The sequence below is a fragment of the Ammospiza nelsoni genome, chromosome 7 (genome assembly GCF_027579445.1).
Source record: "Ammospiza nelsoni isolate bAmmNel1 chromosome 7, bAmmNel1.pri, whole genome shotgun sequence".
In the NCBI taxonomy this organism is placed as follows: Eukaryota; Metazoa; Chordata; class Aves; order Passeriformes; family Passerellidae; genus Ammospiza; species Ammospiza nelsoni.
The window spans coordinates 26,718,063-26,731,675 of NC_080639.1; the positions used below are offsets into that span (position 1 = coordinate 26,718,063).

Here is a 13,613-nt window from a genome sequence, read left to right on the forward strand (position 1 = left end):
GGGTTATTTATGAGCTCACAGGCTCTCTGGAGTTGCCTGCACTGCTTCTCAAGGAACGGATTCAGTGTGGGATAGCGGTTGAGCAAACAAAACCTGTCAAATCTGGGCTCGTCAGGGTTTCTCTGCCCTTCCAGTTTTATCACCCTGGCTCTGGCATAGCTTAGCACAAATATAGCTCATCCAAGCAGGGCTTCATTCACTTCCATTTGGCTTTGTTCCTCCTCAAACAAAGCTCAATGTACTCATTATACCTCTGGGAGACAAAGCGGGTCTGACTGTTGTAATATCCCCCCTCTATTTTGTTCCCTGTATCATGTCCTGCGGTTTTCCTTATTCTTCTAGTGCCCCAAAGCCACAATACAGAGGTGAATGCATGTTACTTTGGAAATTGAATGACTCAAAGATTTAGCTGTCCAGTGAAGAAGACTGTTCTGAAGATAAAAGAGGATGATACTACACTAGTTTGAATAAGACTGCAGAATAAAAACTAAAAGATGGCAAATCAGCTAATTGTTTGAAGCAACACCACCCACCACACTTTGCTGAGATGCCTGAGTTTCTTGTACAAAATGAGTTCCAGAGATGCCTCTCTTTCTGAACAAAATAAAAAGTTGCAGAGGTCTCCAAATTCACAAGGTTTCCAGGTGAATACAGTCAGCAAGGTTTGGTTTGATGACTGGCTTCACTCTAGGGTCTGCATTTGACATGGAAAACAGATTCCAGATAGAGGGACCAAAGTAACAAAAGGACTTCAGGACAGTCATATGCTTCACCTCAGCAAGAAAGAGTTTCCTCCCACTTAAATGCAAGGTTTGGTGAGCAGTAAGACCTTAACTGCCAAGGCAAGAGAATTTTGCTTGAGATAAAAGACAACCCAGGAGAGGTATGTGGAGATCCAAAAGATCTCATGATAACACTATCCTGTCAGTACTTCAGTAATGCTTTTTTCTTTAGGTCAGTTTAACACATTTCCCTAACAAAGAATGCATTTTTCTTTGAAACAGGGTGTATATTTTGAAAGTCAATCACTAATATGTCTCATGTATACAGAGCTTGTCCCAACCTTTAACTACTGTCAGTGTGGGGGAAGAGAAGACAGAGTAAGAGACAGAGAAAGACAGAAAAACAGACAGACAGACAGAAAGAAAGAAAGAAAGAGAACGAAAGAACATTTTCTGAACTAGGTTTAGCTTCAGCTTGAAGGCCACTGGATTTTTATGAATGTTTCCTCCCCACTAGCAAGCGCTTTCAGCAGTCAGAAATCTTTCGGCATGTCTTACACTTTTTCAGATCCCTTTCTTGGGTCAATAAAAAGGGTGCAGTTGCAGGTGCCTCTGCTTCCTCATCAGAGATCTCCCATTCTCCAGAAAACACCATGAAGATGCTCCACTATTCTGAAGTGACAGATTTCACTGTCATACTACTGTGGAGTTTGGAAGCATGATGAGCCATATGGAAAAAGATAATTATCAGTGCAACCGTTTAATAAAAATCAAAGATGAAAAATATAAAAGCCTTCCCAAACTAGAATGCCTAATTATAGATTCCTATTCATCTGGCCAGGGAGGCTAACTTGATGTCAAGTAAGAGCCCAAAAATAGCAGCTGGCTCAGGTGTCTGCTCAGATATCATTTAAAAGTCAGCATGCCTGGAAGTGCATATTGTGTGCTGCCATATTGCTGTACCTGGCACAGGATTTGGCAGGTCTGCTTTCCATTGTTTATAATTTCTCTTGCTGCTCTGAGAAATTAGTAGCTTCTTCTGCACTCAAGATTTAGTCTAGGGAAAACAAATCAAAGCAAAATCCTGGGACTGTCTCCTCTTCAGGAGGATGCTTCAGCTACTCTGGAGAGTTCCTACCTTGGAGCAGCATGATTTATCTAAAAGGAGCAAAAATGATTTTCTGGTTTTCCACTCTGCAGCACCCATTTTATTTCATGCTGAGGCAAATAAATGCATCTACTGCTGTCTTGTTCCTTCCACTATAATGTATAGCAGGTTAAAGTCACAGTTCAGATCTCAGCAGGTTTCAGATTCGAATGCTCGTTATATATCAGGGGGTCAGTGTTCTAGCAGGGAAACACAAAAGCAATCTTCAAGAGGCATGAAATTTCTTATGTTTAGAAACCCTCCATAAAGGTCAGGGTTTTTTAGCTTTTATAAAGCCAACCTTCAGCTTAGAATACTGCCAAAGTAAAATTTTCTCATGGATTAAAAACCTAAGCAACTGAATCCCCAAACCAATAAACAGTAGGCAGTTTATTGGAGGTAACTTGTAAGCATATTCTGTTATTATCATGAAATTAGGAGAAACAAGTAACTCTCTGAGCTGCCAAGCTAACGATGCATGATTTCCAACATCTTTCTCCCATGAGGGTTTTCCAAAATCTAATAAAAGTGTACGCTTCCTTAACTTCCTTCTTGTGGGCATTAATTGGCTTTTTCCCCTCAGCCTGGCATAAATTTTCATAGAATGTGTAATTTGTAATACTTTTGAGACTTCTTTTTCTCTGTCCAAGATGTTTGAAACATGTCTGCTTGCTCAAAATCACTGGGGGTGTGTGGGGGGAAATGGAGATAAATACTCACAGCATAGCTTGTTTAGGTCTCATTTCCTGAGAAGACTCAGCTGAAATATTATAAAATTGCATTTAACTTTCACCTTGCATTGGTTTGTACAGTCTAGTGGTGCAGTGCCCTGCAGTCTAGGACTGCAACCCCAGTGTCTGCCAGCATAACCCCCTGCTCTGCTTGAGCAGTGAAAAATGGAACGTGGATTATGAAAAGAGCCAAGCACCAGCAGAAACAGATGCTCGTGATGCTCGTGTGCAAACCTCACCAAAAGCACATCTGATAACCAAACATTAAAGACAGATTAACATGCACAGCCATGCTATTCAATACAAATCACATTCATAAGCTAATATTTACATAAACATCTTCCTGAAGAAATCTCCTTAAAGCTATAATTTTTGAAAGTGAATAGTGACCCCAGGGATTCAAAGGGTCCAAGCAAATAATCACACTGTCTAGAAATCAAGCAACCAAAAAAGCCCAACACTTACAGTGACAAGTAACTTCTGATTTTTTATGTTTTAATACCCTTTACCATTCCTTTCTACTCATTTTAAGTGAAGGTTTCACAGAGCTAATTCTGACAATATTTCAAACACAGCAGCCTATGACAGCAAGACATTTCTTGTCTACTTCCATTTCTCACAATTTCTGAACTACTCAAGGTTAAAATATCTTTTTTTCAGATAAATTACAGTAGATCCTATCAGTTAGTGGTCTAGAAGGGAGACTGAGTGAGCAGAATTTTCACATGTATGTTCAATGTTTCAAACTGTACTTCCAAAAACACTCATCTGGCATTTCAGTCCCCTCAAACACATTTGGAAAGTTCACCAACTAGCTCTTGGTGGCTGGAGTGTTTCTGAAAGTGCAGAGAATGACAGAAAATTGTGATGTGGCTTTCTCAGATCCATGCAGCATCAGAGCACAACAAATGTCAGAGAACCCAAGGAAAGCTTTGAATTTTCATGCTGTGACTCTAAAACTTCCTATGGAGACTGAAGCAAAACCTACAGAAGCCAAACAACTCTTCTTATCATCCTTAAAAAGCTTGAGATCCAATGCAAAAGAAGGTTAAGGCACATTATACTGTTTCATAAGAAAAATATGAAAAACATTTCTTGTTTAGCTGTATCTGAATTTTGCTGTCTAGGTCTCAATTTTCTGCTCTGATGTACACCTCTGAAACAAGCTCACAGAGCCTTTATTCATGTATTGCTCCTGTTGAACCAAACTTTTAAGCAACTAAAATTACCTGATTTGGCATTCAATAAAGAAGATGTTTTTGAAGCATCCCAGCAACCTGCTTCAGCCAGACGTCTTTGTTCAACATAAGAATTTAAGATGAAATCAGACATCCAAATTCTATTTTCATTTTCATTTTTATCAGATTACACTCAAACTTCCTGAACTGTGCAGCAGAAAAGATTTAAGCCTTCTTCCCCTACCTCCTACCCCTAACTCTTCACACAGACACTGCTATACACATGTTAAAATTATTACCATTCTTCTCTATCTGCGTCACAGTTGCAAAAATATCTCATATCCAGACAACTTTCTTCCAATCCACAGGCACACTGCTGAATGCCCGGAAGAGATCCTCCCCAGTAAAGGTGCTTCTCATTGGCACGGCCAACCCACCAAGCAAATGGCATTCCATCTGGATGAAAGGGAAAAAAGAGGGGGGAAAGAGAAAAGAGAAAAAGAGAGAGAAAGAGAACTTGATAAGCAAACTGGATTCTCCCGAGAATGCAAAAGAGAATGGAGGTGGACATGTCAGACAATACTCAAAGAAAAGGTGCAAACTGCAAAGTAACAAACCATAAACTTTGCCCCAGGTTCAATTTATGGAATACACGTTGAGAAAGCAACGATTCTGTTGTAATCCCATTAGGGCTCACATGCCAGTTACTCATGAGAACCTTGGCACCATCTTTCAGCTGCCAAGACTTTGGAATGGTGAAGCCAACACCAGGGTCTGCACCAGCTGTGCCCAGTGGTTTTCGTGTGACACTCGGGGCTAGATCTGATCACTGAAGGAGACTGAAAACAATTCTCCTGCCACAACTCACACCACACAGATTGTGCTGTATTACACAGTATTGGACAAGGACCTCTTGTAGTGTCAACTGGTTTTGCAGGAGCCTCTAGCCCTTGATCAGGATTTCTTACCTTAGGAGTCAGATATAAAGAACAAAAATCTACAAAAATAACACACTGACTGATATATTACTATGAACTTAGTACAGTTCCTCTCAAAAGTAAGACTAAAATTTCTATTGAATTCTTAGGGAGCAAGATTAGAAATTTTAATGTGCTGTCCATGGATGGAATTTGCAAATGTAAAGTTAGATAAGATATTAAAAAAGGTAGGACATAAGTGGGAAAAAATATTTCCCTGCTTGGGAATCAATTTATCTCTGTGAAGCTATTTTCTACCTACAGGAGCTTTAAGATTTATGTATTTATATAAACCGAGACAGTTTTTTGTTCATATTTCAGAATCCATTATGCATCAAGCATTAAGTATTAATAGTCAGATAGAGTAAGCAGAATCTGATGTAATGAAATTCACAGATGAACATTTTCTAAGATTGACTTTGTCTTCCAGCTCAGCTAACTTTTTCATTGACTCCTTAATCCTTAAATCAAGAAATGTAATCAGTTACACATACAGGTAGATGGCAAAATTTAACAAAACTGACATATCAAGATTTTTTTATCAAAGGAGCTTGGAAAAATAAACTGTATGGCTAATGAAGAAAGATGCATCAATTTATTCTTCTGCTTTTCTAACATTACTAGTAGGGAGTATTTCTCATTATACAAGGCAAGAAAATCTAAATTATGAAATGCAATCAAGGTTAACTTTAGAATGTAGGAGACTAATTAAAATGAGTTTTAGAATCACTTGGCAAAATTAATTCATATTTATTTTTCTTCTAAGCTTAGACTGCTGAACTGTAAATTCATAAAAAAAGGAAAATAAAAATAGGAAGAGCAACTACATTCTCATGATACCAACAATTAAGACATGACGAATTTGACCAATACCCAGAGGTACTCATTAGAAAAACACAATCCAAGTACATCTAAGGATTCATCTTATAAAAATGTACACATTCATTTGAGGCCTCATATTATTGTCAACACATTTATTTTTTTTTTCTTTTCTATTCAGCTGATTTTCTTGCAGAAGTTGATTGCTGGAGCCAGTGAAACAGTTCTATACTATATTATTGGGAAATTACTCAGTGCAGCTTGAAATAGTATGTTAATTGAATAAAAGGGTGATTTGTCTAGAAGTAGAAATAGATATACAGAAGTGCTTAATCTAATTTTAAAAGTGCCCATTCTGGAAAAAAAAATATTTAGATAAAGATAAATTCTTCAAGCCAACAGCAAATAATGGTGTTCATTAATCAAATACAATCTGTGTCAGTTTTCTTTGGTGGAAGCCATTATATACTTAAACATAACAGTGAAATAAGCAATCCTTTGTGTGTTTTAAGAATAAGTAATTTCCTGACATCTTTTTCAGATCTGTTGTTATTTGTTTCATTGAGCAATACCAAGCAAACACATGCATACTCAGATTTATGCTACAGACTGGGGAAGTGGTAGAAGCACCACAGTTTGAATCATTTACAACTAAATTAAATACAGTGCTAAAAAATAGAGCAGTCAACATTGTAAGAAACAAACTCAGATTGTCAAGGGAACAGGCTATAAAAAACCAGTGTATTTTCCAAAATTCTATTTATTAAGCAGAGTTCTGACACCTTTACTCAAGACAAGTTGATTTTTTTCACTAACTAGTCCCCTAGAAATCAATTTTAGTATTAAGTAAAATTATGCCCTGATTCTTCAAAACTGTTTTGCACCTGTTTAGTTTTTAACACATGAGAAATCAGAGCTTTTCAGCAAAGCTCTTCCAAATCTATGGTACTTAACCAACACCTGCAGAGTTTAGGAATTTTGAAACTTATATTGTATGTCATATACCTGTAATGTTGAAGTAAATCAATACTTCACAAACAATGCCAATCAATCTGAGTTCTTTCCAGAAAGTTTACACCATTATACCTTGGCAGAGCTGGAGGGTGTCTTGCACTGAGACTGAGTCTGGCCAGCTCGTGCTGATTAAAATTCTTTCTTCTAAGTCTGTAGATTTGTTGCAGAATTTTCACTTCTGTAATCATGCTACTACAATTTTTTCAAAGCATTATCAATTCTCCACCACCTCAAAATGAATTAATTTCCCTTCTCTGGTGAAGCCACAGACCAAATCAATGACATTAAGTAAGGATTTAAAATGACCCCATCACCTTATGGTAACATAAGTCAGTAGAGTTCCACTTTAATATTTCTAAGCTAAAAAGTCCATTAATAAGAAGTGCTACTAATTCTTCATTATGTGCTTACCCTGCTCCTAGCAACACATCATTTAGTAAAAAACGTTGTCAAAAGCCTACTGCACAATTAAAAGTATTCTTTCCAATGTTTTTTTTTTCTTTCTATTATTAATGGGAAAAAATCCTCTGTAAGAAAAAAATTTTGATGTTGTCCTTGAACTCCATGCTATGGTTTCAAAGGAGAATATGTGTGAAAAAATATCCCAAAACAAGCAAGTGCCAAGTGAATGAATTTACCAATGGTAGAACAGTCACAAATTTCTTTACAATGATTTCCTTCTGCACTGCTTAAACCACCTTAGGAAGATTTCAATTTTGATAACAAAATCTTCAAAAAAGGCAATTTTTGGGTTGTATTTCCTGCAGTAGACAGGATGACAGTAATGTCTGGAAGCCTCTAGAAACAGTTGCGATATTTACACCACTGTTTTTTACCATAATTTAATGCACTATTATAGTAAATACCGCATAAGCATAATGGAACAATATGAATAATTTAATGATAATAATATTCCAACAGCATTTATACACATTATATGCATATCACTGTGTGTATAAACTCCAAAAAACTTCTGTGGACTCAGTTTACCTTTATACAGTCAGAAAGTCTTAGTACCGACTTTTATGTTTATATAGCTTGAGCTAAAACAAAGCCATGCATTTTTAGAAGTATTATATTTAAAATATTTGTCAGATTTGTCTGTATGATTTGTCAGTTTGTTCGTGCTATGGCAACAAACAAAAGTCTAATTATGGAAACATAGCAAGATAATTGGATCCTGTGTTAAACTCCTGTGCTGTATAAACCTACAGCCTGACACAGCACTTACCCCTGAGACAGTCAAGGTTTTTGGGGTACCCAAGTTATTGAAACAGGTCAGTTAAAGGTCTTTCTCACCACCACTTCAAGTCAATTTATTTGCATTTGTCTTTTGAAACACTAAAAGCATATTGCACTCAAACAACATTGTCTTAGCAATTTTCATGTTCATTTTGTCCTCCAAATTCAAACCAAGTAAAGCAGAACTGAATTTGTACAATCTTACCTCGATAAATTTTACTGATGAAACTGTAAATTAATTTACATCTATGCTGTTTTGTCTAAAAAAGGAACGATTCACCTATCAAGAGGTAGTGAAAATTAGGAAAATACTGACTGTAGAATTGCATAGAGCAATCAAAGTCAATTCTTTGAAATCTCACTCAAAACCAATAAATATCTGTTTGCACTAACCACCTCAACAATATCAAATCCTGCATATGGCTCACCTGATACATTAAAAATACGTGAAATAAGCAGTTAACAGATTTTTTTCATGCATATGTCTGTATATAAACACACACCTATGAGGCAATTTCAACCTGAATAACTGAATTCAGAGGCCAAGTCAGTGTACAAATTATCATGTCAGATAATAATTTTTTAAAAGACTCTTGAATGAATGGACAAAACAGTGAGAAAGGAAAACTGACCCAATATTTTTCAAGAGTTTACCAAGATCTTGTTTGCTCACACCAAATTTTTTTCCATAACATTTTTACAGCTTATTATACTGTAATTTTTAAAATTCAATTGACATAAAACCAATTTCTTCCTGTTTGGCCTTTCAACAGGGAAAAAAAATACAGTCTCGATAAATCAAATAAAAAGTATTTAAAATAATTCTGGACAAAAAAGGGAAAAATTGGAGAAATATTCCACACTTAGTTGAAAGCACATAATTAATACCTTCTTAGAGGCTGTTTGTTCGGTGAAGTCACTAATCAGTATTAATGACTCAGGATCTGTATTAGTTTAAACAACAACTCCCACCACTGGGAAAATAAACTGATAACTCAAAGCAGGGTGAGCTCAGGCTGTGCTGCATTAACCACAGTGTGCTGCTCATTCTCTGAAGGGGGTGCTGAGATTTAACAGTGAAAATGCTGCTCTTTGGTTTCCAACCCTCAGCAAGGGTCTCGTGGCTCTGCCCCTGCCATGTGGAAGCAACACTCATCCCTTGAGATGTCAGGCTCTCTGCACCTCACAAACAATCCTGCTTTTAAATCAAGATCAGGTTACCTTGGGAAAAAATATGTAATATGGACCAGGAAAAAAATGAGAATCCCCAATGGCATGGGTCCTTTGAACATTGTTTACTCAGTGAGCCACCAAGTCACTGAGTTGGTTTTGTACCACACTACTCTGCTTGCATGGGGACACACACCTGTGTTATGCCTGTCTCATCTTTTTTCAGTACAGACATAATGACTACCTAATACTTCCTTTCTTTACTTTAAACCTTCCCCATGGCAATTATACCGGTTTCACAGTCCTTTTTCTCTACTAGAACTACAACTATAATAACATATTATTGCCCTAATTTTCAGAGATTACAAACATGGTTGTGTTGGAAATCACAGGCAGTCAAACACTGCACCAAAACAGTCACTTTTTGTATTGGGTAACAACTGTGCCAGCCAACATTACTAAGAATCTCACTGAATTTGCTTAAAATTTCTGGTCAGGTTCTGTCATTATTCAGCTCAGCTATCCAAAAGGGAAGTAGTCCTGCTAATGCCAGTGGAACTACCCAATGGCCAAGACCACAAAGTTTAATCCCCATTCTAAAATTATTTTTTAGGAAAAGTGGGGAAAAGGCAGCTCTTTGCTGACATTTTGTTTATTGTTATACAGCTTTGCTGCCAAGGTGCATTGCTTTCAGAGGGTCCCAGGCAGAAGTAATTGCTTAAAAAAAAAAAAACAAAGGAAAAAGCACATAGCACACTGCATTTTTCTGCTTCTTTTAAGCAGAGAAACTGCTCTCCCCCTAGAGCAGCTGTTACCACAGTGTGCTCTGCTCTTCTGGAGTTGTTAAGATATTCTCATAGATGAGAATGGGCAGAAAGAAGGTAAATAAACATGGACCTCAGCTTCTTCTACATTTAACAGGAGCCTAATGAGCCACATTGCTGGGCTGCAATGACAGAGCTAAGGTCACTGCACACTCAGAGTGCCTCAGCAAAAGCAAAATCACCATCAAGCCTTTAAGAGACAGATTTGAGGATGAGCATAAGGATTTCAAACCCAAATACTTTTAGATGCTGAGGAACATTAAATCTACATCCAAACTAAAATTTTGTGCCTCGTGAATGTCCCAGCTGAAGGCCTAAGAAGGCTGAAAATATTATGAGTACTTGCATTCTCTGCCAGCCCAGTCTGGGTTTTTTCAATAAATTTCTGGCCAAGTGACAAGTTTCCTGAAAGATGCAAATGGGACTCCAGCCGACAAGAGAATCTATGTGAACAGCTGAAAGCATACAGGTTGGGAAGGGCAAGCAACAACAAATAAACAATCCAAAGAAGATTATAGCTTTTAGGGACAAATGACAAAACAGGAATTGGAGCTTTGAATCCTCAGCAGTTTTGCTGAAGATGAACTGGATATTCTGCTCTGCTGAAACAAAAAAATGATCTCATTTCCTTTATTTTCTGCATTTCAGCTCACCTTCACTTCAAAATTGTTCCACTTGCTTTCAATTCCTTTCCCTCTTCATCATTCGCCTCTTCTTTTTCCATTTTCTCTGTTTAGCCTAAATCCTCCAGGTAAATTCAGATAAACAAGCCTGACACTGCCTTAACAGATAAGCCTATGACATTGATGCATGTCCTGCCACCTCCTTACTCTGCACTGGGACCAGAAACCCATCAATGCTCTGGATTCAATTGCAAGTGAATAATGACCATGGATAAGCCACATATAACCCTGTCTGGGCCAGAGGAGCAGCTCCTGCTCAGCAGATGTCTGGATTTTTTTCCCTATTATTCCCAGTAGGAATAATGGCAGTAAGATGAACCCATCATTTCTTGCCCTCACACTGCTCAACCAGCTCTTCTGTGTTCATTCTCATCCTCATTACCAGCATCCTCTCACCCATTTCCCCATGAATGCCACCTCGTGAGGTGCCTCAATACAGTGCCCAGGAAATGATCATTCATTCTTAGTCAGCTCTTCTGCAGAAGTATAAAAATAGTTAGTGAGAATAAATAGCAGTGAGTCCTGAATTAACAGATTAACAAAGAGAAGATAAACCAGATTATGTAATTCCAGGTTTTGTGAAAGTGCTATGGGACACTGAATGATCATGTTTGATTTTGGGGCTCTCTGCAGCAGACCAACACTCCTCAGTGGGTCTCTAGGGCCTGAGGAAGACAACAGGAGTGACATTTGCAGCCACCCTACAGTCAGACAGTAACACAGCCCACTCTCTCTGTGTCCTGCTGAAGTCTTATCCACATTATCTTATGAGCTAACTGGATGAGGTGCCCACGTGGAATGGGGGAAAGCATGGAAGAGATGAGTGAGTTTATAAGTTTAGACACATCATATGCTCTTCAGAGCTTTCTTTTTAAAGCATTTTATAATGGATGTGAAAGGGCCACAGGGAAAGGCCACAGGAAAGAGAGCACTGAACTAATGCACCTTATAAAACACTGCAAGGTGAGAGTAGTAGTTTATCATAGCAGTTTTTGTTCTTAAACGCTATTTAAGTTTTCATAGATGAAAGCACTTTCAGAGCTAGAAATAAGATTGCAGAGGACAGAGGGGAATAGTTGAAGCATCAATGACTATCAATGGTGCCTCAAACCATAAACCAATGATTTCACCACAAGAAAACTTAGTATTCAAATATTATTCATGGAAACGTTGAAGTGAGAAAACTTGTACAGAACAGTAAAGCTACATTATAAGCAACTGTCCCAGGAAACAATTCCAGGAAAAAACACTTTATAGCTTATTAATTTCCTATTATTTTCCAGGAATAATAATGGACAGATCCAGCAGCCAGCATAGAAGCATCCAGCTCCAGTGAAATCAGGGTAGCAGTGCAGATTTGCACTCACTGAGCATCAGGCTGTTCACAGGAAGAACAAACAGCTGAGGCTGGACAGGACCTCTGGAGAAGTTTAGTCCAGCCTCCTGCTGTTCTGAAACAGATTCAGGATGTAAGAACTCCTTAGAAAAACTCTGTGGCTGTTACTGAGTCAAGCAAAAGCATCTGCAGGTATGCAGCAAGTGATATACAGGCCTGAAGGATCTATTTTTAAAGGGGGTAAAAAAAAAAAAAAAAGTTATATTTGCTCCATTTATTCTTGAATTATCCATCATGACACCTCATACCCTTGGGACTGGCCATGGATGAAGAGTAATGACCTTAACTGTAGCACTTTGCACCTCATGAACTCCACCTGGTGCAACCATGGAGTCCCCAGCTCTGCACAGCTCCCAGGCTCAGGTGCTCCCAAAAGCCCACCAACCTGAGCCTTCCACCAAGAAAGCCCAAAAAACCCCAGGGCAACAGCCTGGCCTAACAGTGGTCTGAAAGTCAGGGTAGAACTCAGAGCAGGTAGCTTGTTCATGAACACAAGCCAACTGGAGTAAAGTTGAGTTGAATTAATCAAGGATTAATTCAATTCTTGCTAGAAATCATGGCGAGTTGGCTGGATTACACCCACAATGAGATGCAACTAGATAAACTAGAAAAAGAAAGTAGATAAAATGGGGACATTTGGGACATTTAATAGGAGACTGGATGAGTTACAGAAAAACATGCTGTGGGAAGCAATCTTTGCTTGGTCCTTTGGGAGAAACTACATGCACTAATAACAGTCCTTCTGCACTCCTTTATTTTGAAAAGTGTCTGAGTAAAAATGGAATTACCTTACTCGACAGAACTGTTTCCTGTATATGCAGTTTTAACTACCAGCATTAATAATGAGAAAAGGATCCTTATTATTACTTTTTTTACCCCTGCTCACATTGCACCAATACAGTCACTAGTGGCTCAAACGGACTGTCTCCAGATTTGACAACCCTCCACAACAGACAGATTAATTTTGTGCCCATTGCACATGCAATAGCAGCTTCTAGGAATAATAAAATCTAGATTCAGGTATAGAGAATCTTTATTAGCACTATTGATTCATGAAGCAATGAGAACACACCTTGTCCTTCAGCTCCGAGGTTAATACAGCACAGCTGACAGTTAGAGAATAACATCTATTTACATGGGGTATATCTGACTAGAAGGTCATTAGGACAATGCCATTTCCACAGTGGGCCTTTTTGAATTTCATGGCTCAGATTTATCTTAAAGAAATCAGAAAGTATCATCAGTAAACATGCTGAATATCTGAAAAGGAGTAAAAATAGAAAAACAGTCTTAATAGAACATAAATTAAAAGAGATAATAACATATTGCTAATCACTTTAAAGCTGGAATCCCTAATTAAATAAATTAGAGGATTTTCTTAAAATTGATAGCAGCACTCTCAGATATTATTAGGATGGCATTTCTGTTTTGAAAAGACACCTTTGGAAAATGAGATCACATCTCAAGCTCATTATCTCAAGTCCTGTAATATTACCTGAGCATCTTGGGTAAGAGGGAAGTCCTCTCTCCCCATGCAGTTGTAGATAAAAAGCCCTAAGTTTGGGGGTTTTGTTTCTTTTGCTTTAATTTAGGATTTTTGGTTGGTGTTTTGTTTGTTTGTTTTTTAATGGCAAAAAAAGCTGTAAAGTCCCTGAGAAGAGGACTTTATATCCATTGCCTTTTACAGGACAGACATTGTAAAAAACTACA

The 13,613-nt window shown here is 37.9% G+C and overlaps 1 protein-coding gene across 1 annotated transcript in view; it reads right to left on the reverse strand.

Annotated features, from left to right (window-relative positions):
• Positions 1-13,613, reverse strand: part of CNTNAP5 (contactin associated protein family member 5) — a 270,547-nt gene that overhangs the window by 53,759 nt on the left and 203,175 nt on the right. Inside the window, exon 14 of the mRNA XM_059476246.1 lies at positions 4,078-4,234. Coding sequence (XP_059332229.1) covers positions 4,078-4,234 — 157 coding nt within the window. The remainder of the gene's footprint in view (positions 1-4,077; positions 4,235-13,613) is intronic.